The sequence below is a fragment of the Gymnodraco acuticeps genome, unplaced genomic scaffold (genome assembly GCF_902827175.1).
Source record: "Gymnodraco acuticeps unplaced genomic scaffold, fGymAcu1.1, whole genome shotgun sequence".
Classification (NCBI taxonomy): Eukaryota; Metazoa; Chordata; class Actinopteri; order Perciformes; family Bathydraconidae; genus Gymnodraco; species Gymnodraco acuticeps.
This window is the reverse complement of record NW_022991761.1, coordinates 826,358-841,266: the sequence shown is the minus strand read 5'-3', so window position 1 is coordinate 841,266 and position 14,909 is coordinate 826,358. Positions and strand designations below refer to the sequence as shown.

General features: G+C 39.8%; 1 protein-coding gene and 4 non-coding genes across 5 annotated transcripts; all 5 read right to left on the bottom strand.

Annotated features, from left to right (window-relative positions):
* Positions 1-365: 365 nt before the first annotated feature.
* On the bottom strand, positions 366-8,398 carry mak16 (MAK16 homolog (S. cerevisiae)). Its single transcript, XM_034199339.1, has 10 exons — positions 8,182-8,398; positions 5,419-5,468; positions 5,117-5,226; positions 3,477-3,541; positions 2,829-2,980; positions 2,322-2,376; positions 2,163-2,237; positions 1,274-1,390; positions 1,125-1,190; positions 366-933 (listed from the first exon to the last, which is right to left on the bottom strand). The coding sequence occupies exons 1-10, from the start codon at positions 8,194-8,196 to the stop codon at positions 706-708; spliced, it is 933 nt and encodes a 310-aa protein (XP_034055230.1). The 5' UTR covers positions 8,197-8,398; the 3' UTR covers positions 366-705.
* Positions 8,399-9,100: 702 nt separating this feature from the next.
* On the bottom strand, positions 9,101-9,201 carry LOC117535051. Its single transcript, XR_004567363.1, has one exon. It is a non-coding gene; the product is annotated as a small nucleolar RNA U13 (small nucleolar RNA).
* A 1,425-nt stretch (positions 9,202-10,626) lies between these two features.
* LOC117535050 lies at positions 10,627-10,727 on the bottom strand. The gene has a single exon (XR_004567362.1). It is a non-coding gene; the product is annotated as a small nucleolar RNA U13 (small nucleolar RNA).
* A 1,405-nt stretch (positions 10,728-12,132) lies between these two features.
* Positions 12,133-12,233, bottom strand: LOC117535049. Its single transcript, XR_004567361.1, has one exon. It is a non-coding gene; the product is annotated as a small nucleolar RNA U13 (small nucleolar RNA).
* A 1,423-nt stretch (positions 12,234-13,656) lies between these two features.
* Positions 13,657-13,757, bottom strand: LOC117535048. The gene has a single exon (XR_004567360.1). It is a non-coding gene; the product is annotated as a small nucleolar RNA U13 (small nucleolar RNA).
* Positions 13,758-14,909: the final 1,152 nt, after the last annotated feature.

Below are 14,909 nucleotides of genomic sequence, written 5' to 3'. Positions count from 1 at the left end.
TATCAAGCCTTCATTGTCACAATCGCGGGTCTGTGTATGTGCGTGTGGGGAGTGTTGCAGTAGAAAATTCCACTGTTGCGCATGGTACATTAATGGGAAACCCTACTGTACATGTTTGAGCACCCTCTATGAAACGTCAAGCTATCCCACAGCACCCCCATGAAAATCATATGCCCTCTCTGTAGATTTGGTCTGGTTTTCATACATATACAAAATATATCGTGATAGTTTTCTGGATTTATGCTAAGCTAAGCAGTTGGCTGGATAATCAATCTAACTCTCAGCAAGAAAGCAATGCAAGAAGTACTTAGTTCTTTTACTGTATTCAAACTGTTGAGCAAAAGTATAAGGAACAAAATAAGTCATTTTTGTGGGTGAAGTATTCAGATATTTATAGAAACAAGCAGTTAGTTAACTAAGCAGGTTTACATATTTTTCCAAAATGGATTTATTGACATCTGTTATTTTGTGTTTTCAAACAGGAATATGGACTTGACATATAAAAGAAAATAAAGCAATCATTTTTAAAACTTCATGTTAATCAGAAAATAAAGTTAAAGTCACTCTGGGTGTTTCATATTCCGATCTGATTCCAGGTCAGATCCGTCATGTGTGTCCTTTTACAAACTTCCATTCACAGTCTGTACGAGCAAACTGATGACCTCAGCAGAAGCAGTTTGACTGGCAGCAGAGGAAGTGACATCACTACGTGGCTCTGCTCTTGGGGGCGGGCTCTGTCTCGTACTCGATCTCCACGTACGCTCGCTTCTTCCTCGCTGTCGAGCCGTTGGCTGGAGATTTGCCTTTAGACTTGGAGGAGGCCTTCGTCTTTGTCTCGACCTCCATCTCATCCTCCTCCTCTTCCTCTCCACTGGACTCCTCCTCATCGTCCTGTTCCTCCTCGTCGCTGCTCGTCTTTAGTTTATTCATTTCCTGAGGGAAGAAACAAAAACATTCAGATCAAAAACATTTCTGTTGTTCAATTTAAACATGATTAAACTCACACTTGGTGAAAAAACCCGATATTGATTCTCTCAACGTCATGAATGGATCTTTTAAAGGTTCAAACTATTCGGTACACCCCGAGTTCAGATTGAAACATTAGTCCTTTGAGCTCCACTCACCTCAAAGTCGCTCAGGTCGCTCTCCTCCAGCTCTTCTTCTGCGACAAACTCGCTCTTCCCAACGCCCTGCAGACAAGGATAAAGTTCACATGAGAATATAAACTCAAACAGTGTGTGTAGGCTGATCTGATGTAAGCATCCTTCATTACCTCATCATCCTCCTCCTCCTCTTCATCTTCTCCTTCCTCCTCTTCCTCGCTCTCCTCATCCTGCTGTTCCAGAGCTTTGTCGAAGGCTTGGACTGGGAAGTTGTAGATGTCTCCATACTGAGAACACAATAAAATGTATGTTAGCGTTACTAACTAGTACATGGTACATAGTTGAATACTTGGACAGGTACAGAAAAACTCCACCAGTGCTGCTGTCATTATAAATGACGTTGCTTCAAAAACGGAAATGTCTTTCTTAGCAGAAGCAATCAAATGAAATGAATCTGTTGTGTCAGATCATTGACTTATTTAGTAAGTAGCCGAATAATATGCATGTAGGATGTGGTAAAAACATGTTAATGACACGTGTTTTGTTCAGCAGGATAATCGCCACATATTAACACCGCTTTCATGTTTTTGAAGCTAAAGTGTAATCCCAATATCTAATAGCTAACATGATGCTATAAGAGAACTACATCAAGGTTGCATCACGACCGCTAAGCTAAAGGCGGCTAATGTTTGCTGTGATGACGTTTAGTCGTCTCATTTAGTCGCATGGTAGCAACTGCTGTTTTTATGACAAAAAGAAGCTCCGGACTCCCAGTGGAGTTTTAACTGATGTAGAAGAATGTGTCTTACATTTGATTCAACCACAGACATCTCAGGTCTCTAACCAAACACACGTTTATAAACAGATGACTCTCAGACTATAATTACAAGTAAGGATAGAAATCGGTCTCTAAATGGCTCTCTGCATCTTATCTAAAACTTAAACATTTCATCTCTGCAGTTGCTTGATCTCCTTTTAAATACGTTACTGTTTGGTTCCAGGTGAACTATGTCTCGAGTGTGCCTCGATGTACAGATATTCAAAGTGTGTGTGTCGCACCGTTCCCTGCTTCAGTCTCTCCAGAAGCTCCTTCTCGATGGCGTTATCCAGCTGAGCAGCGATGAGAGCTTTCTCCTACAGACGACAGACATTAGTACACATTAGAATGAACAGGTGGATGCAGCCTGAGTGTTGGAGTGGACAGCATGGAGTGCTCACCTCTTTCCTTTTCTCTCTCCTCTCCACCTTCCTGCTGAGAGGGACCAACTTCCTCCTGGAAACACAGTGCAACAGTCACGCTACATTTCTCCACTGAAGGTGCTTTTGATGTTAGCTTCAAGTTGTGTTCACGCTGACGTTAGGATGAGATGGAAACCTACTGTGTAGAAATACTTTTTGTTTTCAAATCATCTATTTTTGAAATGTAATTTTAAAAACATGTTATGTAGTAATCTTTCTTTTCTCTGTTTGCCTCTTGGTGCTGTAGCTGGATTTCTCCTCGGGGATCAATAAAGCTTTATTTGATATGATTTTGTGGTCAGACAAGTTTCTATTCTTGAGTTCACTCTCACAGGACCCCGTGAGAAACCTGTAACATGTTTCCAGTTTTACACAAATAATATGGAAACAACATTAGGGTGCTTTATTGTCTGTATGTGCCCTTCTTCCTACGTGGTGTGTGATGCAGTGTTCGGCAGCACGATGCATCACAGAAACAGTACTTACTGTCTCTTGAGGACCAGTTTGCGCATGCGGATCAGGTACTGAGTGATTTTGGTGAAACGCTGTTTGCATTTGTGACGGAGGAATCGAGGCCAGTAGATCAGGCTCTCGTCGATCTGCTCCAGAGCCTTCTCGTAGTTCCTACTGAGCTTCACCTGCGCACACACAAAGAAATCAAATGTTTTACTCAAACTGAAACTGCCGCTAAGGCACCAGAAAGCTAATCTTAAGTAGGGAATAATAATACATTTTCCAAACAAGAATATACTTTTGTGAAGTCCATTTACTTAGATTACAGTGATCTCAAATCCAACAGAACAATGACTTCCCCTTTGACCTGTGCAGCTATTGTACAGCGCAGTCTGGGGGGGGGGCCCAGGAGGTGAACTGGGACCTCTCCAAGTACCAGTCCACTCTCCGTACTATGGTCTCTCGGGGTTTGAACCGGCCACCCTCCGGCTCCCCACAGTCCCTACAGCCTGAGCTACTGCCACACCAAAAAAAGATAGCAGTGCAGAAATGTAAATCTTAATCTGTATATAGTCTGTATTTTTCAGATAACCAAGTGAATTCTATTTGAAGTAAACATACAGGTAGAAAGATCTCTGGGTAAAGAGAAACCCCATTAACTGAGAGAGAAATGAAGCTCACCTTCTCCCACATCCTGGCAGGGAAAGCTGCTCTCTCGATCACCTTCATGTAGAGGAAACACTGACCTGTAGCAGGAAATAAAACCAGTTTAGGGAGGGAATCATTCTCTTGTGTTTCATACTCAAACTGTTTCTCTGTATTATTTGTTATGCTCTCTAGTGTGTTATATAGCTTTCTGTGCATGTCAATGGTCTGCAAAGGCTACAATCACAGTGTTCCTTTCCACACACTCCCCCTGCCTGAACTGCTTCCATTGGACTACTTTGTTTACTTCCTGAACATTAGTGTTAATTTCGTCAGCTATTTTTTTATTTAGTCTTAGTCCTGTGTTAAATTTCCTTTTTAGTTTTAGTCATATTTAGTCACCTTCATCCTGTTTTTATTTAGTCAAGTTTTAGTCGACTAAAAGTCTGAGCATTTTAGTCAAAGAAAACTGTTGAGTCTTTTTTAGTCATCAGATTATATAGAACATTTCAGTCAAACTAGTCTAGCCAAAACCAATCATTTGTCATTTTAGTATATATAAATAAATAAGATTATATCTTGTCCTTAATGATGAAAAACACAGGTTGAATGATTAAGAAGCTTTGCAGAGAGTATCGGGTCAGGTTTGTGGTGTTTTTACCAGCTGTGTTATGGCCACATTGCTTCCCTTCTGATAAAACAATGCATTCGCTTTTTTTCTCCGCCTCATTGTAGCGAAAATGGGCCCACATATCACATCGTTTCTTTCTCCCAAGCAGTGGTGGCTTTAGACTTTTTCGTTGTCAGTCATTTTGACGGACAGGATCGTAACATTTCCGTCATAATCCATTATTATCCGTCGAGTGCACAATTTATCAATCACTCGCGCTGACGGGGGGGTATTCGGTTAACGCGAGTGCGACCACTGCTCCCAAGCCCTGTTGCCATTTCATTTTCTGTTGAATAAGGTTAGTTAGACCATGAGTTAGACCCGAGTCTTCCTGACAGTTCATATTGTGCCGCTGCCCGGTGTAATTCAAATCTACCGCCGCGCGCACCGCAGACACACACAGCTGCTGCCCTGCCGCAGCGCCGGAAATGGAACTGCTGGGAGAAAAACTGACTATCAGAGATGTAACGTTATCTTTGATAATATTTCGTCTCCTCATTTTTCGTCAACGAAAGTAAAGAGAGATTTTGGCATAGTTTTTATTTAGTGAACTACATTTTCGTCTAGTCACTTTTCGTCAACGATATTACATGATGATTTCGTTACAGTTATTGTTTACTGCCGTCGGTGCCGTCTCGTCATCGTCTCGTTTTCGTCATGGAAAAAAAGGTCGTTGACGAACATATTTCGTCATAGTTTTAGTCAACGAAATTAACACTACTGAACATAGTGACATCACTTAGAAAAACTTGCACTTCTATTGACTATCGCACTGTATGTGAGGCTATGAGACGGGACATCTCTAAGCAGTTGACCAATCACAACAGAGCTGGTTTCAGACAGAGGGTGAAAAGAGGTGCTGCAGCACAGGCAGTATGAGGAAAGTAAAGAGCTTTTTGAACATTAGAGCACAGAGACATGTCACAGTAGAGACACTACATACTAATAAGAACCTGAAAAAGAACAGAATAGGCCCCTTTAAAGTGGAAGTGTATGACGGGTTTACCTTTCTCCTCCCTGATCGTGGCGTACTGACTGTTGGACAGCGGACAGGACGAGCGGTTGCACAGCCCTGTGATGTTGTATTCATTTCGACAGAAGTTCTGACTCTTGGTCCTGGACAGAAAGAGGAGACAAGATGTTATCTGTGCAGTTAACACGGTTGCATTTAGGCACATAGGTCCAATTTGTTTCATCAATTGTAAGTCAAAACAGAGATGGAGACTTGAAGTAGTGACAAATTCATCAACTAGCTGCACAACTATCTATTCAATTCATGAATTTGAGCAGATTAAGATTCAGACTTACTTGACTTTGAAGGAGCAGAACTGTTTGTTCCCGATAATGTCCCAGATCACCTGCAAGAAGCAGATTCAAAACATTACAGTCATATCCTACAGGGCTCGACATTATACATGTCCCGCTGGCCCGGAAGCATTATTTCGACACCCCGGGCCAGCATAACGTACTTTCCACTTGCCCGCTCGGGCCACTAAAAATATTGCTTAAAAAAACAAAAATGTCCTGTGGTATTGGTATTTTGAGTAGCAATTTTGTTAAATTGTTTCGTTTATTAACGCTACAACATAGCATTTCATGAGGCAGTTGTAGTTGTTGGGTGAAAAGCAAACAGCTGTTCCCTGCGGAGTGCAGCGCTCGTTCACTACAGACTTTCGCCAAAATGTTTTTAATACCAGCGGTAACTGGCCAAAAAACTATCTTCAATTAAAAGAAAGTCCCCGGAGGAGTTAAAGGAGAGTGACAGGGAGCATGAGAAGAAGAGGGAGAGAAAGTTTCAGCTTGATCGATTGAGTTGGCTTCTATATTCAATTATATTATACTAAATTCTCTATTGTGGTGCAGTGACGCGTCCTCGAACCCTTTTATAATTTTCTAATCATAAATCTATCGATTAGATTTATGATTCGAAAATTATAAAAGTAGGGTAGACATGTGGAGATTATCCGGCTGAACAAAACGTGCATTTATCAAACAGGTTTGTTTTCCACAGACCTTATTTCCAGCTATTTTCCAAAACCCTGTGGAGAAATCCCATTGCTTTTTGTCGAGGGAACCGGCAGCTTACTTCCTGGTTTTAGGACGCGTCACTGGCTGCACCTCTCAATATGATGCCAATATAAACAAGGTCTTCTGTCGGCTCTGTACATCAATGCCCACCTATGCTGACAAGTAAGTGAAGAGTAGACAATATAAAGGTATTGGCTATAGGGAAATGTCCCAGCAGTTTAGGATAATGAAGGTTCTAATCTAATCTATTACATAGCCATTACATTTCTAACTCCTAATGACAGGAAGGCAGAAAGCGCATTATACAAATAATAATACTCATAATAGCAGACATTTTTTAACAATGACCACAATATCATTATTTTAATAAACCAAATATGAACAATTGAGGGAAATGAGGAAGAACTGATGATTCAAATGTTGTAGTACAAGTAGTAATGTAGTAGGTGCATAAAATACTATTGCAACAAATGTGTTCATTTTCTTCATTATTAGTCGATTTTTTTTTTTGGACGAATGCTCCGGGCCAGTGGTTACAATGGTGGGGCCAGTGATAATACAATTCCACCGGGCCGTAGGGCCAGTGGAATTTTACCCTTAATGTCTACCCCTGTATTAGGAGCCTTTTTATTTGCTACAGCATAAGTGTTCACCAAATACTCATTCTTTCGTGTGACTTTAAAAAAAAAAAAAGCTGTTGTGTAACTTCAGTTAAATACTTGTATGTGTGTAGATTAGAAAGAGGTAAGATAAAGGATCTGCAGTATTTTATGAAGTATTAATCGTACAAAGGTCAGTTTTATAAAAGTAGAAGTGTGTATTTACCTGGTAGTAGGCTGTCTGTAATGGCTACCTCTCTATTTGGACTGGTAGATCTCGGCAGACAGGCAACTTTAAAAGTAGCTCTCGGTTCAAAAAAGGTTGGGCACCCCTGGTTTACACTATGCTGAGCTACAATGTCAATAACTACAGGAAAAATATACACTATTAGGGGATCATCAGACATTACTTCTGTGACAGTCTAACAGTGTTATGCTTATTGTGCAAATTGCCCAACAAAGACATGTTAACATCCAGCAGTTTCTATGTGCTGGGGACCCCAACCATACATTTCTATCATAAAGCGTTGGGGTAATCTACATTTCCGGTTTCACAACAGGACTATGAGCTGGCAACCAGACTATATTTTACTATTATGAATACAAAATATTTTCAAAGCAAATCTATCTGTAAACACTTTCTGCTGGGAAACTAAGGAAAGTGAAACATAATGATAATATACTGTACTTTTCAAATAAATATAAGATCAAATATAAGATAATAATCAAATATAGTGTCATTCTTAATGTGTGTGTCGACTCATGTTCTGACAAATCTGCATGTTTACAGAGAAGCTAGACAACGTTTAAATGACTTTTATAATGGAGATTGGCGTGCCATTTGACATACAACTAGCATATTGACTGTCTCAAATACTATTCATGCCACTGAATTGATATCCATATATAAATAGCCTTAATTTAGTAACCAGTGTGTCTGTAGACGTTACATTATATCCTCAGTTAATTTTATTTTTCATATCAAATTCAACAAACAGTCCATATACTAACAAGCTCAGGAGATATTTAAAATCTAATTCCTATGATTCCAGTTCTGTTTACACAAGAAATGCCAATAAATGTTGCCGAGATAAATTCAAATACGACTCTACCAAAAGGGGATCTATACACGTTTTTAAAACCACTGCAATTGTACATACAAGCAAGACAACCTGAGAATATACTTTTTACCACATGGGTTGGCATCACATTTTACATACAAAATAATGGGTTCCCCTAGCTTGGTGTCAAAGTGTCTCAAAAACTGTTAAACACTACCCTTTCACCCCCATATGTTAAGTAGCTAGCGTAGGCACTAAACTATTATTATGTATAATAAAAGAAATATATGTATCCGTTTTTAAATAGTTGCCGGTTAGCTATCGTTAGCATGAAGACCTAGCCTAGCACATGAGGAGCTTTAAATGTGATGAAACACACTTACGTCGTCGCATTGCATCTTGAGTTCCCCGCGGAGCTGCTGGCAGCTTCACCTCCACCACTGCTGTTGGTTTTATTATATTGATTAAGTTGATGTTAAGCTATCATTGAGTGTTTCTGTCTCAGAAGGAGCCACATGGACGATCATGGGCGATATCTCTTCTTCTTCGTTGGTGCGTCACGGCAGCCGGTGATGTCGCATTGCTGCCTCCTCTGGCAGTAGACCGGATTGTCTCAAAGAAGTCTAACAGCCATTTGTATGCATCATCAATTGCCACCAAACTGTGAAATATTTCTTTCTGGTATTATATTCCTTGTAAATGGAAAATAATTTCCATAAGTACTAGTCAGTTTGTGTTTGTTTGTACAACTTTCCAAACATATATTTGGATATATATATAATTGTATTGTTATCCCTATTCCACTTAAACTTTATAAATGCAATAACTTAAGACCACGGCTCTTGAAGTTTGGTTATCAAAGTAACACCAATCACTGGAATTGTTCCCCCTGGTTCAGGATCAGAAGGGCTGAGGCGCAGAGCGTCACAACAGCATTGTTAATGGACGGATGGACCATGAACGCACCATTCATCACTTTCATGAACCAGAAAGATCAGTGTGAATCTGCCCTGAGGCATAACACACTTTCAGGAAAAGTCACGGACTGGGAGACTTTAATATGCTATTGAAAAAAAGTTACATACAATAAAAAACAGCTCTGGGTCAAATTGACCCCGTTGGCGGTTCTAGTGTTAAACAGGTGAGAAGTTAATGTACACATTATTTTCAACAGAAGACAAAAGCAGTGTTTTCTTATTTCTGAGTGACAAGTTGCTCGACATGGATCACCTGGATAAAATGATGACATTACATTTAGTTTCTAACACTAGCAGTTTGCTGTTGTTGTGACTCCTGGGACAGGATCAGAAGGGCTGAGGCGCAGAGCGTAACAAGGGGAGGGCTGCACCTGTCACGGATGGACCGTGAACGCACCATTCATCACTTTCATGAACCAGAAAGATCACAGTGTGAACCTGCCCTGAGGCTCTCTGTCCCTCCTCTCCAGCTCTCTGACTGACGGTGTCACAATCTAATACTCTACTTTTCATATTCATGTATCTGTCATCTCCACACAGACAAAACACTATAGACTAAGCCTTTGTGTTTGTAGATGTATTCAACAGCTAAGTGAACTGAGCAGTTTATTGCATTGTTTTCATGCATTGATTATAATAATATCCATCAAATATGTCACTTAAAGGTCGTCAGGGCCAGGGCAGTGGTACAAACAGTACTCAGATCTGTTACAGGTCAAAGTCTTGCATTCAAAATTGTACTTAAGTAAAAGTACATTAGTATTGACTTGAAAATACTGCACACTATCCCATTTCTGAATTATATTACATCACTGGATTGTGAGTGTTGATGCATTCATGTGTTTGTTAGAGCTGGGAAAGGAGGAGCTAATTGTAATCACTTGACATAGTTCTGCTGGATATCTAACCCCATAATTACATGTCAAGATGCCTGTATTAGTTACTTTGTATTTTATATTAGCTATAATAATCTGAATCTGTAAAGTCACTCAAGCAACCAAATAAATGTCTTTCATACAAATATATGTGTCCCCAGTGTGTAAGGGAACTCATAAAGTGTCAGAAAATAAAACCCTCGCTCTTGTCCTACGTACCCAAATCTCTAAAAACGGGGGTGCAACGGAGCTGATCCAGATTTGCCTCCGATATCACGTACATTACGTGATATCGGAAATGTGCACCCACAGCACATATCAGAAACGTTGCTAACAGAAACAATGCGCAACGTGTTTTGCACGTAATATGGTCTTCTTTGTTTACATTAGCAAGCATCGCTACTCAGAACTAACCTGTACTGGAGAGTATGTGTAAAAAAGCAGGAAATAAAAAAAGGAATTTACCTTCTGGTAAACCCGCAAGAGAAAAAGCATTTGAGCTCCGTACTGTTTCAGAAATAATCCTTGATGTGGTTTGGAACATGATATGGCGTTTAATCACAACAGCGTTTAGATGAGAATCTGGGTAAAATTCTCCTGCATGAGCTCTCCTCTCCTCTCCTCTCCTCTCCTCTCCTCTCCTCTTTTTTTTATTTTTTTTTAAAGCTACTGACCCAGAATCAGCACTTCTCTAAGAGGGCTGAAACAGAGGGGTATGAGGCATGGTTAGAATGCATGATCTGTTTGGTATTTTGAGTAAAACACTTCATAGACATGTTTTTATATATCTGAGACCTATATGCCTAAAAATAGTAGGAGACCTTTCATGTACACATAACTTTCCACGGACACTCAAAGCAGTGTTTTCTTATTTCTGAGTGACAAGGTGCTCGACATGGATCACCTGGATGAAATGATGACATTACATTTAGTTTCTAACACTAGCAGTTTGCTGTTGTTGTGACTCCTGGGTCAGGATCAGAAGGGCTGAGGCGCAGAGCGTAACAAGGGGAGGGCTGCACCTGTCACGGATGGACCGTGAACGCACCATTCATCACTTTCATGAACCAGAAAGATCACAGTGTGAACCTGCCCTGAGGCTCTCTGTCCCTCCTCTCCAGCTCTCTGACTGACGGTGTCACAATCTAATACTCTACTTTTCATATTCATGTATCTGTCATCTCCACACAGACAAAACACTATAGACTAAGCCTTTGTGTTTGTAGATGTATTCAACAGCTAAGTGAACTGAGCAGTTTATTGCATTGTTTTCATGCATTGATTATAATAATATCCATCAAATATGTCACTTAAAGGTCGTCAGAGCCAGGGCAGTGGTACAAACAGTACTCAGATCTGTTACAGGTCAAAGTCTTGCATTCAAAATTGTACTTAAGTAAAAGTACATTAGTATTGACTTGAAAATACTGCACAATATCCCATTTCTGAATTATATTACATCACTGGATTGTGAGTGTTGATGCATTCATGTGTTTGTTAGAGCTGGGAAAGGAGGAGCTAATTGTAATCACTTGACATAGTTCTGCTGGATATCTAACCCCATAATTACATGTCAAGATGCCTGTATTAGTTACTTTGTATTTTATATTAGCTATAATAATCTGAATCTGTAAAGTCACTCAAGCAACCAAATAAATGTCTTTCATACAAATATATGTGTCCCCAGTGTGTAAGGGAACTCATAAAGTGTCAGAAAATAAAACCCTCTCTCTTGTCCTACGTACCCAAATCTCTAAAAACGGGGGTGCAACGGAGCTGATCCAGATTTGCCTCCGATATCACGTACATTACGTGATATCGGAAATGTGCACCCACAGCACATATCAGAAACGTTGCTAACAGAAACAATGCGCAACGTGTTTTGCACGTAATATGGTCTTCTTTGTTTACATTAGCAAGCATGGCTACTCAGAACTAACCTGTACTGGAGAGTATGTGTAAAAAAGCAGGAAATAAAAAAAGGAATTTACCTTCTGGTAAACCCGCAAGAGAAAAAGCATTTGAGCTCCGTACTGTTTCAGAAATAATCCTTGATGTGGTTTGGAACATGATATGGCGTTTAATCACAACAGCGTTTAGATGAGAATCTGGGTAAAATTCTCCTGCATGAGCTCTCCTCTCCTCTCCTCTTTTTTAAAATTTTTTTTAAAGCTACTGACCCAGAATCAGCACTTCTCTAAGAGGGCTGAAACAGAGGGGTATGAGGCATGGTTAGAATGCATGATCTGTTTGGTATTTTGAGTAAAACACTTCATAGACATGTTTTTATATATCTGAGACCTATATGCCTAAAAATAGTAGGAGACCTTTCATGTACACATAACTTTCCACGGACACTCAAAGCAGTGTTTTCTTATTTCTGAGGGACAAGGTGCTCGACATGGATCACCTGGATGAAATGATGACATTACATTTAGTTTCTAACACTAGCAGTTTGCTGTTGTTGTGACTCCTGGGACAGGATCAGAAGGGCTGAGGCGCAGAGCGTAACAAGGGGAGGGCTGCACCTGTCACGGATGGACCGTGAACGCACCATTCATCACTTTCATGAACCAGAAAGATCACAGTGTGAACCTGCCCTGAGGCTCTCTGTCCCTCCTCTCCAGCTCTCTGACTGACGGTGTCACAATCTAATACTCTACTTTTCATATTCATGTATCTGTCATCTCCACACAGACAAAACACTATAGACTAAGCCTTTGCGTTTGTAGATGTATTCAACAGCTAAGTGAACTGTGCAGTTTATTGCATTGTTTTCATGCATTGATTATAATAATACATATCCATCAAATATGTCACTTAAAGGTCGTCAGGGCCAGGGCAGTGGTACAAACAGTACTCAGATCTGCTACAGGTCAAAGTCCTGCATTCAAAATTGTACTTAAGTAAAAGTACATTAGTATTGACTTGAAAATACTGCACAATATCCCATTTCTGAATTATATTACATCACTGGATTGTGAGTGTTGATGCATTCATGTGTTTGTTAGAGCTGGGAAAGGAGGAGCTAATTGTAATCACTTGACATAGTTCTGCTGGATATCTAACCCCATAATTACATGTCAAGATGCCTGTATTAGTTACTTTGTATTTTATATTAGCTATAATAATCTGAATCTGTAAAGTCACTCAAGCAACCAAATAAATGTCTTTCATACAAATATATGTGTCCCCAGTGTGTAAGGGAACTCATAAAGTGTCAGAAAATAAAACCCTCTCTCTTGTCCTACGTACCCAAATCTCTAAAAACGGGGGTGCAACGGAGCTGATCCAGATTTGCCTCCGATATCACGTACATTACGTGATATCGGAAATTTGCACCCACAGCACATATCAGAAACGTTGCTAACAGAAACAATGCGCAACGTGTTTTGCACGTAATATGGTCTTCTTTGTTTACATTAGCAAGCATCGCTACTCAGAACTAACCTGTACTGGAGAGTATGTGTAAAAAAGCAGGAAATAAAAAAAAGGAATTTACCTTCTGGTAAACCCGCAAGAGAAAAAGCATTTGAGCTCCGTACTGTTTCAGAAATAATCCTTGATGTGGTTTGGAACATGATATGGCGTTTAATCACAACAGCGTTTAGATGAGAATCTGGGTAAAATTCTCCTGCATGAGCTCTCCTCTCCTCTCCTCTCCTCTCCTCTCCTTTTTTTAAATTTGTTTTAAAGCTACTGACCCAGAATCAGCACTTCTCTAAGAGGGCTGAAACAGAGGGGTATGAGGCATGGTTAGAATGCATGATCTGTTTGGTATTTTGAGTAAAACACTTCATAGACATGTTTTTATATATCTGAGACCTATATGCCTAAAAATAGTAGGAGACCTTTCATGTACACATAACTTTCCACGGACACTCAAAGCAGTGTTTTCTTATTTCTGAGTGACAAGGTGCTCGACATGGATCACCTGGATGAAATGATGACATTACATTTAGTTTCTAACACTAGCAGTTTGCTGTTGTTGTGACTCCTGGGTCAGGATCAGAAGGGCTGAGGCGCAGAGCGTAACAAGGGGAGGGCTGCACCTGTCACGGATGGACCGTGAACGCACCATTCATCACTTTCATGAACCAGAAAGATCACAGTGTGAACCTGCCCTGAGGCTCTCTGTCCCTCCTCTCCAGCTCTCTGACTGACGGTGTCACAATCTAATACTCTACTTTTCATATTCATGTATCTGTCATCTCCACACAGACAAAACACTATAGACTAAGCCTTTGTGTTTGTAGATGTATTCAACAGCTAAGTGAACTGAGCAGTTTATTGCATTGTTTTCATGCATTGATTATAATAATACATATCCATCAAATATGTCACTTAATGGTCGTCAGAGCCAGGGCAGTGGTACAAACAGTACTCAGATCTGTTACAGGTCAAAGTCCTGCATTCAAAATTGTACTTAAGTAAAAGTACATAAGTGATACATCAAAATACTGCACAATAGCACATTTGTTTTATTATTATTTCGAGCAATTGAACATGAAAGATGTTATCTATGTGTTCTAAATGGTACTGAAATAAGAAATAATGTATTGAGGTAGGTATGACTTCAACTTTTTATCATACAGGGTCGTATTCTGATAGTTCATTATTAACTATAGCCTTTAAACCAGGGGTGTCAAACTCAATTTCATCGCGGGCTACATTAGCATTATGGTTGCACTCAAAGGGTCGGTTGTAACTATATAAATATACATATATAAATATATAATATATATAAAATAATGTATTATATGACATTATTGCTTCTGACTTGGATTATTATTGGATAGGATAATAACTTAGTAATTAACTACGTCTGAAAGGAGAAGTCCAAGACAAATAATTGCAAGTTTCTTCAGTGCGCATGTCACAAAACGAGATGCATTGTGGGACATGTAGTTCATGGGCAACCTGCTTCTGTAAAATGGCATGTAACCGTATAATAAACGTATTATATTCTTTGCAAGCTCTTGCGGACCACATCAAATTTAGTCGCGGGTCGGATTTGGCCCCCGGGCCTTGAGTTTGACACCCCTGATACATTAAATAAGTTATGGATCATTTTGCAGAGCTGGAATGAAAACGACATCCAAATGTGAAATTAGCTGACCTGTTGTAATAGTATTTCAAACCATATATTATAAAAGGGGAACCATTTTTTAATTATTTTCACCGGAGAAAAATATTGTTACCATCTAAGAAGTGTTCAGTGACATTGACTTTCTAACACTACACTAGCAGTTTGCTGTG

Coding starts and splice junctions, on each gene's coding strand:
- mak16 (XM_034199339.1), bottom strand. Junction 2,981..3,476: donor CTGCCAGGATGTGGGAGAAG/GTGAGCTTCATT, acceptor GTGTGTGCGCAG/GTGAAGCTCAGTAGGAACTA. Junction 1,191..1,273: donor AGGAGGAGGAGGATGATGAG/GTAATGAAGGAT, acceptor CCTTGTCTGCAG/GGCGTTGGGAAGAGCGAGTT.